Below are 20,626 nucleotides of genomic sequence, written 5' to 3' on the forward strand. Positions count from 1 at the left end.
ACCACCCCCTACATCTACTAGCAGGTCTGACTAAAAATAAAATCTTCCTTTACTTATAGCTTGCTTTAGATTATAATAAATGGTTTCAAGCCCCTTTCAAAACACTCAAAATATGTGTTGTAGTAATTATTTTATATTTAATTACAATCTCCCTCCAAAGTTTTTAACAGTACCATCTCAGGCTGGTCTATTTGAGACCTGTGTGAAGGAAGAAGTGAAATAGGATCCCCTCCCACGTGTCCCTGTTATTCCTCAAAGCTCTTAAGATACTGAGGCCCCTCGAGACACACCTCCGTATTCCCCTCCCTCAGATGAGGTGGGGAGCTCAGCAAGGCCAGAAGACAGCCTGCGTAAGTCCCTGCAATCACTTCAGAGGACACCATCGCTCTTGTCACCCTTTATCTCTTCTGTGCACTCTATTTCACGTATTTTGAAAGTGTATTTATTTATTTTGAGAGAGAGCGAGCACGTGAGCACAAGTGGGGCAGGAACAAAGAGAGAGGAAGAGAGAGAATCCGAAGCAGACTCTGCGCTGTCAGCTCAGAGCCCCCTGCAGGGCTCAGTCCCCCGAACCAGGAGATCATGACCTGAGCCGAAATCAAGAGTCAGAAGCCCAACCGACTCAGTCATTCAGGTGCCTCTCTACTTCATATCTTATAAGGAGTTTTCACTTCCTCCTCCCAACAGCCTGTGAGGTAGATTATAGGAATCTCATCACAGATGAAGGAAGCAAGATGCAGAGAGGCTGCGCGACTTGGCTAAGGACACACAGTGGTAGACTGGCAATGCCAGAGCTCATCCTAATATCTTATGATCCCAAGAGCAGACTCTGTCACTACATCAAAACAGCGTCCACATCAGATTGAGCTGGTGAATAGCCCATGTGTGAAGCAGGGTGATAGTACAGAACTCTGGGGACCTTTTGCTTCAAGTGAGGCAAAGGACTATGGAAATCACAGCTTCCGCTACAAGTTGTCGACTTCGAGCCGTGGGTCTCTTACTAGTGGGGAGGTAGTACAGGAAAGAGGTCAGGAAGGATCTAAGGGGGTGGGCTAAGTTAACAGTGCTCTGAGATTTTCCTCTCAGCAAGTAAAACTATGGTTCCTTTACCCTGCCCACCTGTGTCTTAGTTAGAACAGAGGTTCTGTTTGTTCACCACTGAATCACACATAACTCTCAATTATTTTGGAATCCATCCACTCACTCACCCATTCGCCAGACATTTCTTGAACGTATCCCATTGGCTGGGTACTGTAATAGCAGCTTGGACACAACAAATGAAAACCAGACCCAACACCCAATATGACTACATCCTTAGTGTCTGTGTACTTTGGGGGGTGGGAGGGATACCAAAAATAAACAATGGACTGAATAGTAAGCAAAATAATACAGGTTGTGAAAAATGTAATGAACAGGAGACCATGATCATGGGATATTTAATGTGTGGAAACTGACCATGCCTCCCTCCCACAACCTATCACCTAGACTAGGCAATAGTACCCTGTTCAACACCTGTCTATCACAGAAATAACTGACTTCTTTAAGAATAAATGACGAATTATCTAAAGGAAAAAAAACAATCTTCCTCACACTAGGATTGAAACTGTGGCCGCAGGAGGCCAGCATCAAGTCCCATTTGGCACGATAAACACGTGGCTGGCCAGGGGTCTGTGTGAGCCCCTGCTGTAGCAGGTGGTGGTGTTTAAATACAGTTTTTACAAGTGAAAGTTCATCTGGAGCTAAGACAAGGGCTGGGCCTTCCAGGAAGTGGTCCCTGTTTACTGAGCTTCCATGGGCTGGCCTGGATGAATCAGACCGTTTTGAGATATTTTCTTTCCACAGGAAAGTCATAAAATGTGCTCTTTCCAACTGCTAAATGACTTTATGCTTTTAAGTACACAGTGCTCCTGGGTACACATCTCCATTTTTTTGCGTCCAGATGCGCTTCTAATTCAAACGCTGCCCATGGGCTTTAAAGCAAGAAATGTCTAAGCCTTCCCATTGTCCAAACCCGCAGTGGGTCCCAACACCCTACAAGGAGGGAGGAAATGACATGAGAGCCCTGCCTGGCCCGGCCACTGGGCATTGGGCTCCCGCCTGTACAAACCCGCCTCCTGTGAGAGGCTGCTTTCATCGTGCCAATGAGTGCATTTGCTTAGGGTTTTTATTCTTTGTCCAGAATGTGTGCTAGTTTTAAATTCCCATTTGGGCAAAACCAAGGTCCACCTAGTAGTCCCCAGCCCCACTCAGCTGGAAAGTTTGATATGGCCATGGGGTGAGTCTGACTAACTCTTTCTTTAAGCCAAGGCCTCCTGGCCATGTATATGTTTCAACCTGAGCTTGTATTATTTTAGGTTTTTAAGGATACAGAGGACTTCTGGCTCTTTGTTTCCTCAAGAAAATGGCCAAATTCGCTCAAGCAATGATATCTTTTAGACTGTACTTCCTCTGTGATCTCCTTCAAGATCCTTATGTAAATGTTAGGGATTCATAACATCAAGCCATCAACTACTGCTCACCATTTTAGGGCCCTGTTCCAGGTGCAGAAAAGCATGAAGGTAGAAGGTGACAGAGGGAGGCTTGAGGGTGGGGAGATACCAGGAAAACAAAGAGAAGTTGCTGCTATCAAGGGTTCAAGATTTAGCAGGAAGCATAGCCCCGTACAATTAACCATAAAACAAGATGAAAAACCGAACAGACCACACCCAAGTAAAACAAATCAATCTAGGTACATGGGGGACTTAATCTCACTTTGAAGACACTTGACAGTTACTTCTTTCCCTGGTGTGGGGATGACCCAAGAAACTGTGAAAAGCGGTATACCTATTATGTTCATTAAGTTTCATTCTTCTAAATTATCGTCGTTTTCAAACCGCTCTTTTGAAGCCAAACTGTGTTAGACGTGGCCTGAAACTGGGTTTCTACAATGCTCACCTCTGCCAAGAAAACAGGTCCAGAGAATGGGAAAGGAATCTTCCCCCTCTCTAGTTTCCTGGATGGACACAGGAAAATATCCTGTCACTTACAAACAAAACAAAACTGGGAAAGTATTTTAACCCAAGGCACAGTCTTGGGGCTTTGGTTTCTCTAACTTTTGAGGTTGCAGGGATGAAATAATCTTGGAGTTTTTGTGGCCTGGTTAGGAAACAGCAATCAGAAATCTTGAAGGACTTGAGTGTGTCCAGGGCTTAAGAACTGTGAGATGTGAACTCAGAAGGCACACTGGCCTGCGTGCAGTGTTGCCCAGGCGGCTCTGAGAAACAGCCTCTTTCTTGGGACACCTTGAGGGCGGACTGAATTCAAGGAAGATGACTTTTTTTTCCTGGTAGTACTCCAGGAACTGGAGCCTTTCAAAACTACAATGACATCATCTTTGGCCTCGAGAATTTTGAATTAAGCAAGAGGCTTTGTCCGTTCAGAGCACTAGGGTTAGATTCAGAGGGTGTCTTGAAATGATGTCAAAGCCAAATCTGGTATAAAAGTCTAATCCTTCCAGCAAGAAGAAATGTGGCTTCTTCTTCCAGATGAAAAATAATGGTCCTGTCTCACCCGTGGGGAGGATGGAGCTGCTAACTGACATTCTTAGAAGGCACTGCTTGCGTGGTCGTCTGCCTCTAGAATGAGATTTTCTCAAGACCCATTTCCCTACTCTACCTTCTCTCCAAATATTGCCTCTGGCTCACCTTCAAATGGTTAGCCAATTGGAAATCACTTTAGCAAACTACCCTCAACACACCGCATCCTGGTAATACCCCAAGCTACTCCTCAAGCTGTAATTGCTTCACCAGACACTGAAGTGAAGACCTCTTTAGTTTGGCTCCTCAGTGTGGCTCTATCCAGTTCTGCCTCCTCAACTGTAGGTGACCCATATTCTAAAATGTTTGGAAGGATGGATGATTATAAAAGGAAAGATCCTCACTGCCAACCGATCAAAATGCCAGGATATTGTTTTTTAGGGAATCAAATCCATTCAATACATTTATGATCTCTAGACTTAAGGAGACACAGACACAAAATTCTTTTCCAGAAAAGAAGAGGAGGCCAAGAGAACTGAATATAGCCATAAGTCGAATGCGTAGGCTTAAAATAAAACCTTTGCTCCTTTTTTTTTTTTTAATTCAATATGAGGGTTATGAAGGACTGAAATGAAATAATCCATAATCCACAATTCAAACCAGAAGGTTTGGAATAGTTTATAACCACAAACAAAAACAAGCCAATTAAGATGGCCTCTTTTTATAACCAGAAGGAATTCCAGAGAGATGTCTTTATCCACTCACAAGTTAACAGCAGAAGAGATACATCTATAAGTTTTAAACTTGCAGGTTTTTTTTTTTTCTATTACCGAATGTTTACATCATGCAGATTTCTTGACCTATCTCCTAAGTTCACACATTTTTTCAAGACTCAGATAAAATCTCAGCTAATAGTTAGTTGTCTGGTAAGGCTCACATTAGTTACAAAGAGCTCACTGAAAGATGCTAGCAGTGAAGGTACGTTATTAGATGCGTTTCCCAAAATATCACCCAAAATATGGAGAAAGCATGGTAGATATACATAAGAGACTGCTGAGGATGGAAGATATAAAGACTGGTCATTTATATATAAAGAATGGTCTTTCCTATCAGTTGCTATGGAAGTTGAGACAATTGTGCACAAAATTCTCACCAAGTCAGAATTTGAAGAAGTCCATAATGACCCCATGCAACTCATTTCGCTTCACCGTCTCTCAATTTCCTTATTTTTAAAATGATGATATGCGCTGGAGCAGGGCAGTATCTTTCTCTGCACAAAGGCCAATTTGCAAAAAATAAAAATGCTCTGATGCTAGGCTTTCCTACATTCAAAATGAAAATGGCTTATCGAGTCCCAGTGTAGTTAGCTTACCACTTTCCCAAATGGAAAAACCTTCGCTGGAAACTTAGTGCTGCTTGGGAGCCAAATAAGTGTTAATATTCTGGCATGCTTCTTTAGTAATGGTGTGAAGACAACTTTCTAATCTTCGATACTTGACTTAGATGGGGCCACATTTTGAAGCTGGGAGTCATGAGGGCCATTAGGCTAAGTGGGAATAATCTGTTACTATTAGCTTTGAATTAACATCCCCTGGACAGCTTATAAAAAAGGATTCTCAGGTTCTTAGGCCCAGGGCCCACCACAGAATTAATATCTTAGTGTGGAGATCTACACAGCTATGCATACTTTAAAGTTCCCCTTTGAAAATTTGAGCCTCAGTTCTTGAGTAGCCTTTGGGAACCACAGATCTAGAAGATTCCAAGATCTCTTTTGAGTTCTAATGACAAGTCTACACTTGCTTCTGATATCAGATACTACCACAGATAAATGTCTTTCAGTAACACAGTGATGACAATTTAAGTCCTCAGACTGGATCTTACTCATATATCTGCTGGACTGATTTCAAAACCGAATCCCTCACTGAACATCTCGTTTCGCTTATTGGCCCAATTCTACCAATGGAAAAGTGTATTCTGTACTTAGGAGAGTAGGACAGTACTCAGTGGAGCAAGGGAGTGGCAACCTTCATGCCTACAGGGAAACAAGGCAGCATGAGGCATTAAAAGACTAAAAAGAAAAGGAAGGAAATAAGGAAGGAAGGAGGGAAGGGAGACAGGAAGGACAAATCCTACCAAACTGGCTTCAGCCAGTCGATGATCATGTATGCAGATTTTAGAGTAAGAGGGCTAAGTAGATTCACTGTCTCAGATGCAATGAAAGAATTGGGGGTGAGGAATGGCAGGGGCCCAATGAACAATGAAGGACTTGATGGGTAAATAGAGAGCGAAAGAGGAAAGAAGCAATTCCAGAGGTTGCTAGTCCTCTCTGTGGCTTGGCGGAAGAGGCTCGAAGCTCATCACCAGATGGAAAGCAGATGCTGATCTGGTCTCCCATGTGCCCCCATCACAGCCTCTCTCTTCTGCACTCCACCTACACGCAGTGAAGGCCGAGTGAGTGGCAAAAAGGAATGTTTGGCTTGTTATCAATTCTCTCTGTGTTGCCTTCCACCCCTCCCCTTGCCCCCAGCTGATAGAATAATCCCAGAGCCTACCATCCCAAAGCCTCTTCTCACTGGACTGCATCCACTCTGGACTCCCTTCAAGGTCACTTGTCCCAGCCACCTGGTCATTCTACTTTAAGTAACTCAGACTCTCCACGTCCAACATTATTCTACCTCCACACTTTATACCCCCTTTGGCTTTCTGTTCCTGAGAGGTCATGATCATTCACGTCTGAATTCCACCTATTCTCCAAAATTCTGCTCGAATGACATGAGAGCCACAAACCTTGCTTCCCTCGTTTCTAAATGAAGTAGTCCTCTACCTGAACAGGGAATGGATCTTTTTCCACCTTGTCTTTTCATTACAATTACTGCCTTTCCTGGACGGTAAGCAACTAGAAACACTGGGGTAAATATTTTTGCATCTTTTAGAGTGTCTAACACAATGCCTCCAATATGTAAGACTTAATAAGTATGTGTTCAAGTGATGTGCTGATTGCATGGTCATTCATTATTTCACTCATTCAACAAAAGAGAAAATACTGTGTGTTCGATACACTGAAAATGCCCTGAAACTAATCTGAAGTTTTTTTGTGTGTGTATTCGATACTAACTTGCTGTTGCATGGCAAAAAATAGACCCTTGTGAAGATTCAGAAGATACAAAAGCAGGAAAAACGGATTCTGTGAAATTTGTTGGCATTCTCCCTATCAATAAGCAACAAAAAAATTTTCTGGATTTAAAAAGACATTTCATAATATTGTGCAGTATCATGTAACTTATCTACAGTTCATAAAAATGTGTGTTCCTATTCTTAACATCAAGAGTTCAGTTTAAAAATCTAGGTTATGGGGCTGACTCCTAAATTCATGAGAGTAGGTCTGAGTTATTATTTTTTTTTCACATGAACAAAAGCTATAATTAGCTTGAGATTTTGCAAAACGATGAGCCACAGTGGCAAGGAGTCAACCCGTTTGTCCTATCAACAGACCCAACCTAATGAAAAATTTCACTGTTTATTTGTACAGCAGGTGCTTGATGAAGCAAATATTGTAAGTAAATTCACATCTATGAAATGCACATTTTATACGTCCTTTGTATGAGCATTTTCTTTCTTTATAAACTGGTACTAGTATTTCCCATGTAGTAAATGAATATTTTACACACACATTGACTCACATCTTAAGAGTTTTTAGTCAGAATTCACAGCAGGGATCTCTACAGTAAATACCAGATTATCTGAATCACATCAGGCCTGCCATCTTTTCTCGTTCCAACCCCCTGACATCAAACCATTATATTAGTTTGTGGAGCAATATGCTCTATCTGGCAAGGCACACTAGTTATTATGGTGGGGCTAAAATGAATTTCATTTTCTTGACTTTGTGTCTCTTACTGTCATTTTACTAAGATACAGAGATATCCCAGGTTACCTCGTAAGGCGAGAAAAAAATAATTTCTTATTCAGTTGCAGAAGAAACTACACAACTTAATCTGATCATTGTGTGGAGGAGAAAATATTTCCAATGACGACATCTTCCTATGTCAATTGATTTTATTACAGATATCGTCTCTGCGTGCTCTATTAATACAGCTCTTTTCTTCTTTCAAGATTTAAATCTTAGTTTGTTGCACTCACATTTTATTGGTTCAAAATACATGCTGTAAAATCCATGGCCATCAAATTTTCCTGTGGGCTAAAAATAACCTGTTCCCGTCGGTTAGAATTAGCTGATAAAGAGTGTCAGAGCCTGTTCTGAATAAGTTTGATAACTTCCTGTTTATGCGGCACTGACCCTTGTCTAATAAAGCTTCTTTGCCCTAGAATAAGAGGAGATTCTGCTGTATCCTATTCCTTAATGGCCAATACTGATTACTTTTGAAAGCCTTTAATACATTTCCCATATTAGACATGAACAGATGTCAGGTATGTTGCCAAGGGAAATTTCTTTTATGCAATCTTGGCTTGTTGTACAATAATAGCCCTTTCTCAACATGGGAAAAAATTACAGACCCAACTAATTTCCCTGACAGGGGAGAGTTACATATGTTTTCCACTTGTAGTTTTTACGACAAGTTTACAATTTTGCCAAACCTGGAACTAATTGGGATCATTTCCAAAAGCGGCCCATAAGCCCCCAAAAGTGTGGAGCCATTTGAAAAGGCAGTCAATGACGGTTTGCTCTTGCATTTTCTCCATCTTGGTCAAAGGAGGGGTGGGGGGGAGTTAGATTGCAAAATTATTTCATTTAAGTTGCTTAAACACTTACTGTTTCATATCCTCCCAGTTTTTGAGCAGCTTGAAACATAGTCCAAAGGTTAACTGTTAGAGGGACAATAAGTATTTAGATAAGCATTGCATTAACATATTTCCAAGAAATGTCAATTAAAACATTTTGTCTTGTTTTGATTTCAATGAGAAAGAGAAAAAAAATACTAGTACCCCAGAGAGCTAAGTTCTTAGGCAACAATTTGCCAAAGGGCATTCAACACCAGGATATATTATTACCACTTAAAATGTTTCCTAAGAAACAGTCACGAATACAGAAGTGGTTCTACTTTGAGGATAACGGAGAACACAGTATTAGTCCTGTGGCCATCAGCCGACCAAGGAAGCTAAGTTACGGTGTCCCTGGGAAAAGGGTGGGATTTCAAAATCAGGGTTGGTCTAGTTCAACCCTTAGAAGGAAGCCATTGGTTAAACGGTAATATATAATGCTCCCTTCAGATAAGACCTTTGCATAATCAAGAAATAACAGCCACTTTCATACATGATTATTTTCTTAATAGAATGTCTGATGGCAGCACTATATTAAGAACTTATACCGTATTTCACTAACATGCGGTGCCTTGTAAACGAGTAGGAAAACAAATATTTCACCCTGGAAAGTAGCAGTGATGTAACACATCAAAGGGAAGGAAAGATACTCATTCACAGAAGAATGGAGTCCTCAGTGCTAGTCCCCTAACTTGTCTGTGTGACGTTATAAATATATACTTTTGAAAAACAGATTTCTCTTTGCAGGTTTGCATACGTTTACGCAGCTAAACAACTATGCCAAATTGCCGGCAATCCTGCCCTTTTGTCCCGGACATCATTGAATGGGACTGCTACGGATGTGACTCTTTTACAAGAGGGAAAATTGAATTTCAAGTAATTCCTTGGTAAGGGAAATGAAGAATAAAATTAAAATTGAAAAAAAGAAAAGGCTCTTTGACACAACACGTTGGAAAAGCCTCACTGAACCTTGCACTATTTCAAAGCTATCAAGAGCCCTGCCTCGGCCTTGATTTAATCTGAACCAATGCATAATGCAACAAAGCTGTTCATAGTACATTAATTTTACTTCTATTTCAAGCAACCAGTTTTCAGACAAACATTGTAATCATTCGTAGTTATATAAGTTTATAATGGCTGCGAGTGCTCTCTTGCAATCAGTGCCAATTGCTATTAGGTATGTAAATTGTTATGTAAAACATACAGGTTTGACATTCTTCATCAAAATGACACATGGTTTTAATCTAGGAAGATACGTTTGGAGAAAATACGATTTCAAGCCAGGGGCTCATTGCTTTGTGTGCCACAAAATCCAGACAGAGGCAAAATATATATTCAGTTGTGAAATCAGGGCCGGATCTGGGTTTCTTCTTTTTTTCTATGGAATTCTGCTCAGCTATGCGTTTCCTTTTCTACTTAAAAATTTATTACGATGCTTAAAATGTGCATGTCAAAGTAGTTCAAAATCGGGCTTTCAGTTCAAATTTGTGTCTTTCGTGTTTCCTCTGAAGTCAGGTTTTTGTTATCTCTTAACAAATTTGGGGCTTAGGAAATATGTTTTCTCTTTCTGGTTGTTTTGTCCACCTTTAAATGTCCTCCTCTTAAAAGCTGTCTTTTCACAGGCAACATCTGTGCCTGATAAAGCGACGTCATATTATTATCTCAGAAGAAAGGCGTGACAGACACTCAAGATTGACAAAACAGAAAATGAGAAACTTTCAACATGTCTATTTCCAGTCATAATCAGTGGATTCAAGCCTATAAATATCTCACTGCAACTGTCCCAGAAGGGAACAATGTAGCGGAAAGAGGCAGGGAGAAAAATTCCTGGCCTGGATGATTTGTAGATTTAGTATAAACACAGAGAGCATCATCCCCAGATTAGGATTTCAACATAATCCTGAGTCAAAATTGTTTTCCAGTTTAAAGAATATGAGCAGTGTTGATATTTCAGAAATGAAAACAAGCATACTTACTCTGTTTAAAACCTAAATAGGGTATTCGCTCTATTGGCGTCTTCCTTTCTTTCATGTATTTATAAAGTGCCACCAAGAAAGCCTGTTCATCTGCCCTGCACTCTTCACCAATGGCAACCTTTGGTTTTTCTTCATTTGATACTTTTTTACAGTTATTATGGTTATTCTTCGGCTTGGACAAGGCTGACCTGGCCTCACATTTCACCTGGAAAAGGAGGGAAAATATGCCACATCAAATCAAGTACAGCCTCGGGATGCTTACAACGACACAGCCAGTGACAGCTTTCACTGTGTGGGAAGGGTGATCCAGTAAATTAGCCTTGTCCCGAAATAGCTTTTTAAAGGCAACACTGCATATGAATGGTCTCAGACCACGGGGTAGTAAATTTCTGTAAAGGGCCAGGTAGAAAATAGTGCAGCTTTTGGGCCAGAGAGTCTCTGTTGGAACTACTCAACTCTAGCACAAAAGCAGTCACAGACATCTAAGTGAATGGGTATGGCTGTGTTCCAATAAAACTTTATTTATAGAAACAGGTGTTAAGGAGGCCATGGTCTGCCCAACTGTGCCAACCTCTGTGACAGTCCTCACAAGAATGTTGATACGTATCCAGAAACACTGTTTGCATCTGGCTGGACCATTCTTTTGCCTCTTTATACACTTTATTTTCCCAAGGGGTATCGGCTGTTAATGTCATTGAACAAAACCCTATCTTCTTAGTCTATAGTCCCATATTTCACACTTTGTATCAGTGTGAAGAAAGGTTACTTCTTCATAGTAAACTTATCTTGTTGCTACTGTTTCCAGTAACCTGAAAAAAGCCATCCACGCCAGTGGATGTTGGCATCAAGAATACCAGCAAGGTCTCCACTGTCTGTCACCTGAGAGTGTTGCCAGATGCACCTTCAGTAAGTAACAAAAGGTCCCACTCTTTAATGAGGGCTTCTTGCTTCTCAGTCAGCTCTGAGAATGTAACAGGAGATGCTAACTTGGCACAAAGGCAAGAGTAGAGGTCAGCTAAAAACCGAAGAAGAGTAAGTGGAAAGAGCCATAATTGAAAAATAAATGGCGGTGAATGTGCCAGATGTTCTTGCTTCCACACTCTAGGCGAATATGGAACTCGGCAAACTGAGTGGCTAACCTAATGTTCCCTCCCCACTGCCATGTTCTACAAGAGGGCTTTGATGGTTGTTAAATATAACGTTAAGTTGCTGAGCTATTTTAATTGTAAAAGAGGGAAGTACAAAGGGTCAGACTTTGAGTTCAAGTGTGCCCATGGGGAATGTGTACATTCCGATATTCTTTACATCTCCAGATCTCACATCGGAGAGAAGGCTGGGGAAATGTTATGAACAAAAATGTCCCACATATTCAACATTGTTTTCCATTTCAGATTTTTAAGCCCTCTTTTTCTTTCCCTTCAGAGTCTCCTTCCCAGGCATTAAGAATATAAAAGGCCATGCTTATTTATAAAAGGGAATGGTATCCTCCTGTGCACAAGGGTTTTCTTAAGTTTGTTCTCTTAAGCGAATATATGAGGTTAATATCTTTAGACTGGTTCTGGAAAAAATAAAACTTCCTGTACAACCCATTCAACTGGGCCCCTAGATAAGATTATAATTTTTAAGGGGCTGGTGGAAATGGGATTAAAATATTTTTCCACATAGAATTTTTACTTACAGTATTTTCAAACTTTAGTACTTTGTCACATTATATTAAGGCGAGCATCCTGTGAAAATTATGTTGTCATCAGTTTTCACTGCCAAATTTTCGACGGAGTCTCAAGTTCTGATGAAATCTATAATTTAATGGCTTTTTGAAATCATAAAATCATTCCAGTTTTTATCTGGGTTTCCCCTGGTCTTTTGCAAGTGTGTACTATGTAGCCAGGCTCCATTCTAAGCCCTTTTGAGGTGTTACCTCATTTTATGCCCATCACTCTAATGAGGCACATTATTATTCTCTCATTAGAGATGAAGGGACTGAGGTACAGAGGGGATGAGTAACAGGTACAAGATCATGTCCAAGTTGGGAGGTGGTGAGCTTGGGATTGAACTCTAAGGGCCTATGGTACCAAACACTATAATTTACTGACACTCATGAAAAAATTAAATTGATAGTCACAACGCACTTCCAATTAAAAGCATATCTTATTACTGGGCGTTACAAAACCTACAGCTTAGAAATGTGATCTATCAAATGAGGAACAAAAGATAAAACTAGATGGTTTCCAAAGTATTAAAGGGCTCCATTCCTTCTACTGTATATCGAGCAAAGGGGAGGAAACCAGTACCCACTGAGCTGACAGTGAGCTGGATATGGTGCTGTGGGCCCCCCACAGTCTCCTGGTTCACTCATAGCTATCATAGATAACACTCATAAATTAGTTCCATTTTACAGTTGAGGACAACGGAGCTCTATGAGGTGAGGTATTTTGTTATTTGGCGCACGGCGGGCAGAACTCTGGGTGTGAACTCAGGTCTGCTTAACTCCAAATACCAAACAGGAGTAGACATAAGATTTGCATATAAACCAGGTTGAGTCTTAAGTGTGCAGCAATAATGGGCCAATTATATATATTGTTAGGTCAGAAGCACCACTATAAGGGAGTATGAGGTTTCCCTCTGTGTCTAGATGGCTGCCTAACCTTCTGCCTCAACCGTGCAGAAACACCCAGAAACAGAGGGAAAGCATGGCGGAGGTACACAAACCATGCCCAGAGTCATTCAGACTCCCTGCTTTGTAGAAAAGGCTCCTGGGAAAGCCAGGCTGCCACCTCCTGAACTCCATCCTGAACCTCCATGGGGGTCCCAGCAGGTGTCTCCTTGCAGGGGTGAGGGAGGGGCACACACAGGCTTTGAAAGAAGTGAACAGTGGTTTCCTTTCTCAGACTTGCTCCACACATTTCTTCAGTTAACAGAAGAACCTTTTCAGCTATTACCCCGTTTCTGCGTAGGACCTGGCCAAGTTACTTTCTACGTTTTTTTTTCACATTTACCCCAAATATTCTCATTTTAACTTAACATTTTAATCTGCTGCAGTTTTAAAAAGGAGCTAGTCTTCATGTTGACCTTGAGAATGCCCCACCTTTTGATGGGGACAGTTAATTACTCAAGCTATTTTTCCAACCTGAACACCTTACACTTGTTGAGTTCACTAAGAGCTTTGGGGTTTCTAAAGTGATTTAGGAAGTGCTAATTAAAGAATCCACATTTAATGTTTTCAATGAACCACCACTTATTTGATATTAACCACATCCTTTCTCTGGCCTGAGTTATAACTAATCCAGCCTTCAACTGGGGTAGCAAGATATGATGAACCAGCAAGAAAGAAGCCACAGTCTAAATTGGATTTGGTCATTGACTTGCTAGGAGACTCTCATGTTCTTCCCCAGTGAAGCAGGAAGGATAATCCCTGGGGGTCGCTCTGAGGACCAAACTGGATGAAAAATATTGAAAATAATAAAAGTGTCACATTTGTGAAATATCAAGGGGATGTTCACAATTTAAATGTAAAAACATATGGCACACCATGGCTTCCCTTCTTTTGTTCCTTTTAGACTCTAACCACCTGTTATGTACTTCTGGCCTTTCGAAGGGGCTTACAGAATGTGAAGAGTCATTTGCCTCCTATCGGTGGAGGCTTTGCACTAGAGGCCTGGACTGAGAAGGATCTTGCACAGATTACCGTATGAATGGGCTTGGGCCCATCTCTGCTGCCACAGTATGAGTCTAGGGAAGCAGCAGGATTTGGCTGGACACCCTCAAGACATCTTCAGAGAACTGGTAGCCTCTTCCCCATGTGACTTTTGCTGTCTTTGGAAAGCCATGAAATTCTCTGTCCCTTAGGAAACAGTCTTGCAAAGCTGGCTTTTCTGTTCTCATGGAGAGGGTGCAACTTTTTGATGGTGACAGGCAAATGACTGAAAGTGTTCTCCCAGCCGTGCACACAACAGATGCAGGAGGTTCTCTCTGTAGAGAGCTTAGCTGTGTGTAGCTGCACGAAGCTGAAATTTATCCATAGTAAGAAATGGTATGTTTGAGACACTTTTGCAAAACCCAGTCACATAGGTCTTGGTCATAAAGCCAAACTGTCACTTGAAACACTGCTTCCAGTTCAGCAAGTGATCAGATGGTCATAGGCTATGGTCTCTATTACAGTGATTCATGAGCAAAGGCCCCTGTAAGACATAAATGCCTCTCTTGTGGTTGTTCTGGGCCCAGACGTGCCTTGTTCCTTCTGTAGAGACTTTACATCTGTCTGTTAGTGCCAACGGTCAAGCCTGCCATACTTCATCCCTACTAGTCTCTTTCTTCTAGTAGATGTGATCTTGCCAGGGCCATTGGAAGCAGCCAAGGCAAAACTGTAATCCAAGAGTCTGAGTAGAGCTGGGTGTTTAGACCAGTCCCCAGGAGCTGACCGCAGCACGCCACCCACGTACTCATCATTGAAACCACCAATGGGAAAGTGACCCACCTCCTTGTAAAGATACGGAATGGAAGCACTGGTGGGAGGGGGCAGAAAAGGTCACTTAGAAAACCCAGGTTTGACTACTACCCCTCCTAAGAAGTCAGTGAACATCAAATACAAGCAGCCTTGTGTACTCTTCAGTTTTGTGGATCCTTTTGTGAGTCCTGAGCTGCCTTCCATGGTAAGAAATATTGGAGGTGCTGTTCTTTCAGATCAATTTGTAGGAGTTTTGTAAAATTCCCAGAGGCATACTTCATTAGTAGCTCCAAATGACACGGGAAGGAGCTTCATCCTGCTGGGCTCAGGTACAGAACGTACTGGAGTAAACACATGATGTCACCTTAGAAGTATGGGGCAGAGTGCCAACATGAGACACCGGCAGCGCAAATTCTGCCCACCACGAAGATCCTAAAACTGTCTCGCTCCATTCTACAGTATCTTGCAAACCACATCACAGGGAATAAACTGTCCCTGCTGACATTCTTCAAGACTACGGAGGCTGATAGGCAGTTCTAGGACTGAGATGTCTAAACTACTAGAGAGTGTCATTCTTGGTACCCACGTGCACTCATTTGCAGAAGGTTAAACGAGCAGAAAAAAAATAACTTTAGGGAGAGACAGATCTGTTCTTAGCCAGAAAATAGACATTTCTACTGGTTGATCTCTTTCTAACCCTTTGCATTCTTGGGAGCATGAAGAAATCTAACCAAAAAGTCCTCAGAACTTCCTGATATAACAATCACCTGCTAAAAATAAGATTTATAAACTGTGAATGTCTCAGATTTGCTTCCATTGCATAGGGGAGAGCCATGGCACATGCAGCAGAAAAACAGTAGACTGTCAACCCAGAACTGAATTCATATTTTTCTACAGCAGAATCTTCCAAATTCACCACGAGTCAAAATGGTCCCATTTTCATAAACTTAGTCCTTGGATCTGGAAACAATATCAGTTGAAATCTGGTCTTCAGCTCGAGTCCTAAAGGGGTTATTGCTGTCTTTGGCACAGAATCAACACCTAAGCACAAACACCCAGTAAACAGACCTGTGCAAATCTGACCACCCCCCACCCCCAAAAGTCACAAAGGTAAGTCTAAAAATAAGAAGTGACAGTTCACTCTTCATGAAGCTCAGTCCCTCCGGTGTGCACTTTCCAGATTCCACGGAACTCTTGGGCAAAATGGGCCTGGGCCCAGAAAAATAGTTTTGAATTTGTATTTTCCTTCTGTGTTACTGGAGATCTTTAAAAAATATATCAATGAATATACGGCTACATGTGTACATGTAACTATTCTGCTATGAAGGTAACCGGTTTTAATGTAAGGTAAATTAGAGATGACTGAAAAAAAAAATCACTAAGAAGCTTAATTCTAGCCATTTCTAATTTCATCCTCTGTTAATCTCTGAAACATATTTAGATGAACACGTTCAGAAAGAGGATGGTTCAGCTTGGTCTATTTTTGACACAGCAGAGTAAACTATGTCATTGTGTCACCTACTATGAAATCTCAGCTTCAATGACGTGGGCGCTTAATCATCTGTCCTTTACCCAACAGGCCAGCCTGGGAGGTGGGAAATCTTTCTGTTGACTAATCAAAATGCCTACGCTCTCCCCTCCCCCAGCCACACAGGGGAGGGGAGGTGGCGGGAACAGACACAGAGGGCTGTGAATACCAAAGTCAGATCCTCCACTGAAAACTGCCACCAAGACACAAGAGCAGAGAGATAAAGAGAAAAAGGAGAAATAAGAAGATGCAGCCAAATGGAAACCAGGGAGCAAATGACCATACCTTGGCAACAGCTTTGCCGTCAGAATTGTTGTTAGAATCTTTAACACCACTGAATGAATCTCTTCTCTGTGGGCACGGCTTCTTTTTGCGTGGTCTGCCTTTAAGGTTTGGCGCTGAAAACAAATGAAGAGCGATTGATGTACATTTTCATGTGCATAGGTTTCCTTATGAAAGACCAAGGGTGTTAATACAGTGGTGCCCACTAAACTGTTCAGAGAAACGTACGCATCTCATTTTATGCTCTCCTCTCTGACGGGCCGCATCTTGGTAGACTGTACAGTTCTGTACATGCTTCCCCAAGTGAATCTACTACACTTTAACATGTCTAATTAGTATAAATAAAATGAAGCTCTCAGCTCTCAAGGACAATAGTAGGGAAAAGGTACTTCCTACTCTTAGAAAAGAAACATGTTGAGCTGAAAGACAACCCGAAGCCAGGCTTAGAGATTAGTCTTTGTTTTTGTTTTGTATCTGTTTTTCAGAAACCTAGGTGAAATGCCAGCCCATTATGGTATCATAGTAATGTGGCATTTGAAAACCTCTCTTCAGCAGGGGAGACATGAGCATTTTCTTAAATTATGGTACAAATAAGTGGATATGATTACAAATGAATAGAGAGAACTATACAAAGAACATTCACGGTTAAAAATATGAAAGATATTCTTACAAGTATTTACTAATAGTATTGCTATCAGCGTGTTTCAAATCTCAACAAATCTGGCAGATACATTTAAATCAGCATGCTGTCTTTTTCCTTCTCAACGTAGTAAGATCTCCAGGGTTATTTAAAATAACTTCCAAAGATCACACACTGGGGTTAGCCTAATTCTGTGAGGAATATACTTTCTTAAAGCCACAGACAAGATGCAAAGCAAAGTTCTATTTCAGCCCTGATGTTGGACTTGAATCCCTTTAAGATCCACACAGAAAGCAGGGGGTAGAAAGACTGCTGTTTATCTAGTGCTCGGACTGTCCGGCATCAGCTTTCATATTTAGCTTCATCAGTCACCTAAGTCAAGCAAAATTAAAACAAACCGCTAACCAAGCAGCCCTTGAACAATTCCAAACTAATGAATTGTACCCCAAGCAATTTTTCCCAGCCCTTTCGAGGTACCCACACTTTTATTTATTGCTTGAAGATAGGATTGCCCCAGTGCCAAATCTGAACCACTCGAACGCTTTTAATTGTTGTTCATCTTACTTACATCACACATTTAACCAGTGGTTTTAGGACATTTTGCACCGTGCTCCTCAACAGGAGTCCCGTGCACTAGCTTTTCTACCGTGGATAACAGATCTGCTGGTGGTAAAGCTCAGGAAAGCACAGCTGCATTTCTAGTCGGGCAAAAGTTTAAAAAGTGGGGCTCAGGCTCCCCCTCCCAAACCCACTCCCTTCCCTTCTCCCCCTAGACGGATGTCCAGAAGTCCACCCCAGAAAGCCAGCCTGGAATTATCACAGGGAAACAAACTCACAGACAAAAATCAAGCAAAGAGAAAGTAGCGATTACCCATTCCAGTCGACAAACATCTGCCTGAGGATGTCTGTGCTCATGAAAGCTACAGCATGTGACTGCTTCCCGGCCACGTCCCTGGAAGTCTTGACTTGGTGTGGATGTCAGCTTCCCTCCCAACGGGAATGCAAGTGCAAGCTGCCAGGCTCAGCACTGTGCTTACGACTCCCCTCCCCCGGCAGCTCCATTACTCATGTAAACACACAGCAGTGACTAGCACGGAGTGTGTGGGATGAGCTCTGAGGACTTTGCCGAGTTGCCAGACTGGCAGGGAGGGCTCGGCTCTCTCCCCCTCCCTGCTCCGCCTCGGTGATTTCATCGGGCCTGGGTTGGGGATCCTGACCTCCTGCTCTCCGTCACAGACTAATGCCACCTTCCATGAACTGCCCCGCTCCTCAGCCCCGAGCCAGGGCGTGGACTGTTTTGGTTTGAAGACTTGGTGTAGCACAGAAGTGTTTCCACAGCCGACTCAAATGCTAAGACTTTAATGACTGTGAGGGAATGATGTACTTTCATGTCCCTTATCAAAATAATAGCCGAGCGAGCAGAGAGCTGACAGAGAGACAAACAGAACTTAGGGGAGGTCTGAGACATTTCATTAAAAGAACCAAAACAATTATCGCCTCCATTCTCAGATTTGTTAACCATGGTCTCTCTTTCCTAACATTTTGGCAAAAAAACAAAACAAAACAAAACAAAACAAAAAAACCCAAAACATTTAAACCTAAAAGCATTTATTTCCAGAGAAGCTTTCAAATCCCAAAGGCCTTTTAGATAGAACTTGTACTGAACAGGCTGTTTTAAATAAAGGCAAAGGTTCCGGGAACCGACCATAAGTCATCCCCAAATCGGGTCTATTTTCTCCATTCTTTGAGCTGTTTTCAGAACCAGAGAAGCACATGCCCTTCCCCAGCAGATTCTGAGAATTATAAATTTAGAACAGGCTAGCACCTAATATTCTGGTCACACAAACTTAAACTCTAAATGGGATTTGATCAAGAGAAAAAGCCTTTTGTTCATAATGAGGCAAGTCGCTGACATTTCAGGTAGGGTAGACAAATCCCACCGATGGCTCAAGCCTCAAACTCAAATATCTCTTCTCCTTTCCCTTCTGCCCTCCTTTTTCTGACTTTCTCTTATGGAAGGTATCACTGTATTCTTTGTACTTTGGTTGTGTTTTATGGGTTATTATTATCCTAAATTGGAGAGTCCTTAAGGGCAGGACCAGTCAGACTCATCTCTCACCTGCCCAGCACACACCCAAGGAGATGGCATTACATAACGTAAATCTGTTGAATGAATAAGTGACTAATGGAAATAAAGATGCCCACATGTACCTCCTTCAAGTCTTCACGAGCCAGACTCACAAACTTGGCCTTGTGCATACCTGTCACGTTGGGCACCTGTAAACCTGTGCTCGCCTTTACTATTTACACTTGAGCGCCGGGAACATAACCCAGTGACCAGAAAGTCTGCTCTGGGAATTAAGACAGAAAACCTAAGGCCTTTGGTTCCTGATGACCGCTAAGCCTTCGTGTCTGGCATCTCAGAAGGGCTGTGATATTGTCCCCAGTGCAACCAGTGCCCTGGGGAGCGGATGTTCAGAGTCCCAGGGAGAACAGAGCACACGCAGAACTGGGTGGGAGCCCCCATCATTTGATCTGAAACCTTTTGGATCCATAAAACCCTAGGCAAAGCTCTGGGACTGAGGGCTGGCTTTTGAGGGGAGTAAAAAGTCTGGTCCTTGGGCTACTTTCTTCTTCTTCTTCTTCTTCTTCTTCTTCTTCTTCTTCTTCTTACGGAATCAAGAAAACAAATCATTTGCAAGGCAAGTGAGTGAAAACAAATGCTTTATGGTGTGGTGGTGTTCGGGAGTGCGGGAGGCCAGCAGTACACTTACTGATAGCATAACTGGCTATAGTCAGATACACCACAAAAGAAAATAGTGTGAAGCAATAAATGCTCGGTTACTTTTCCACATGTATATATCCATTAACTGGCCCTGGGCCCATTCATTCACAGAGTTCAGTCAATGCTCTTTACCTGAATGTTTGCAATATTACACATGAATAATAATAATAGCTTGTATTTACTGGGCACTATCTCTGTGCCAGTCGGCACTTAGTATACAATAACCCATTTAAAACCCACAGCAAACCAACAGGAAGGCACGATTATTGTCCCCATTTTCCAGACCAGAAAACTGAGTCAGTGATGAAATTAGTTGTTTTAGGTCATGCAACTGGTTACTGGTAACGAGATCCAAACCAGGCAACTGGACTTTATCCAACGTCCCTGCTTTAAGTAACTTCTAACAGACATACACACTCAGTCTGTCTCATAATGAGATATTTATATTATTAACTTGGGCTGGCAGTCACCAGGGAGCTTTCCCTAAATGAAAACACTCAAATAGCACCACACAGTACGAGGGTACTAAGAGCCCATCGCAGGCAGCAAACAGCATCCTACAGACTCGACGTGGGGCAGGGTCCCCAATCCTGACTTAGCAGTAGGTGAAAGACTTCCCCTAAAGCCACAGAGTTCCAATAAAACTTAGCGTGCCATCCACATTACCCCTTTGCAGT

General features: G+C 42.0%; 1 protein-coding gene across 3 annotated transcripts in view; it reads right to left on the reverse strand.

The window, feature by feature from the left end:
* The window catches only part of ARID5B (AT-rich interaction domain 5B), a 177,328-nt gene that overhangs the window by 25,397 nt on the left and 131,305 nt on the right, over positions 1-20,626 (reverse strand). Inside the window, exons 1-4 of one of the 3 annotated variants that reach the window (XM_039255367.1) lie at positions 18,036-18,242; positions 16,528-16,640; positions 10,271-10,475; positions 8,287-8,339 (exon numbers count right to left, since the gene is read on the reverse strand). In XM_039255367.1, coding sequence (XP_039111298.1) covers positions 8,287-8,339; positions 10,271-10,475; positions 16,528-16,640; positions 18,036-18,039 — 375 coding nt within the window. In that variant the 5' untranslated portion in view covers positions 18,040-18,242. Of the gene's footprint in view, positions 1-8,286; positions 8,340-10,270; positions 10,476-16,527; positions 16,641-18,035; positions 18,243-20,626 lie in introns of those variants that run through there. The other 2 variants (XM_039255364.1, XM_039255366.1) reach the window with 2 other exon arrangements.

This window comes from Hyaena hyaena, unplaced genomic scaffold (assembly GCF_003009895.1).
Source record: "Hyaena hyaena isolate Hyena2069 unplaced genomic scaffold, ASM300989v1 scaffold_522, whole genome shotgun sequence".
Taxonomy (NCBI): Eukaryota; Metazoa; Chordata; class Mammalia; order Carnivora; family Hyaenidae; genus Hyaena; species Hyaena hyaena.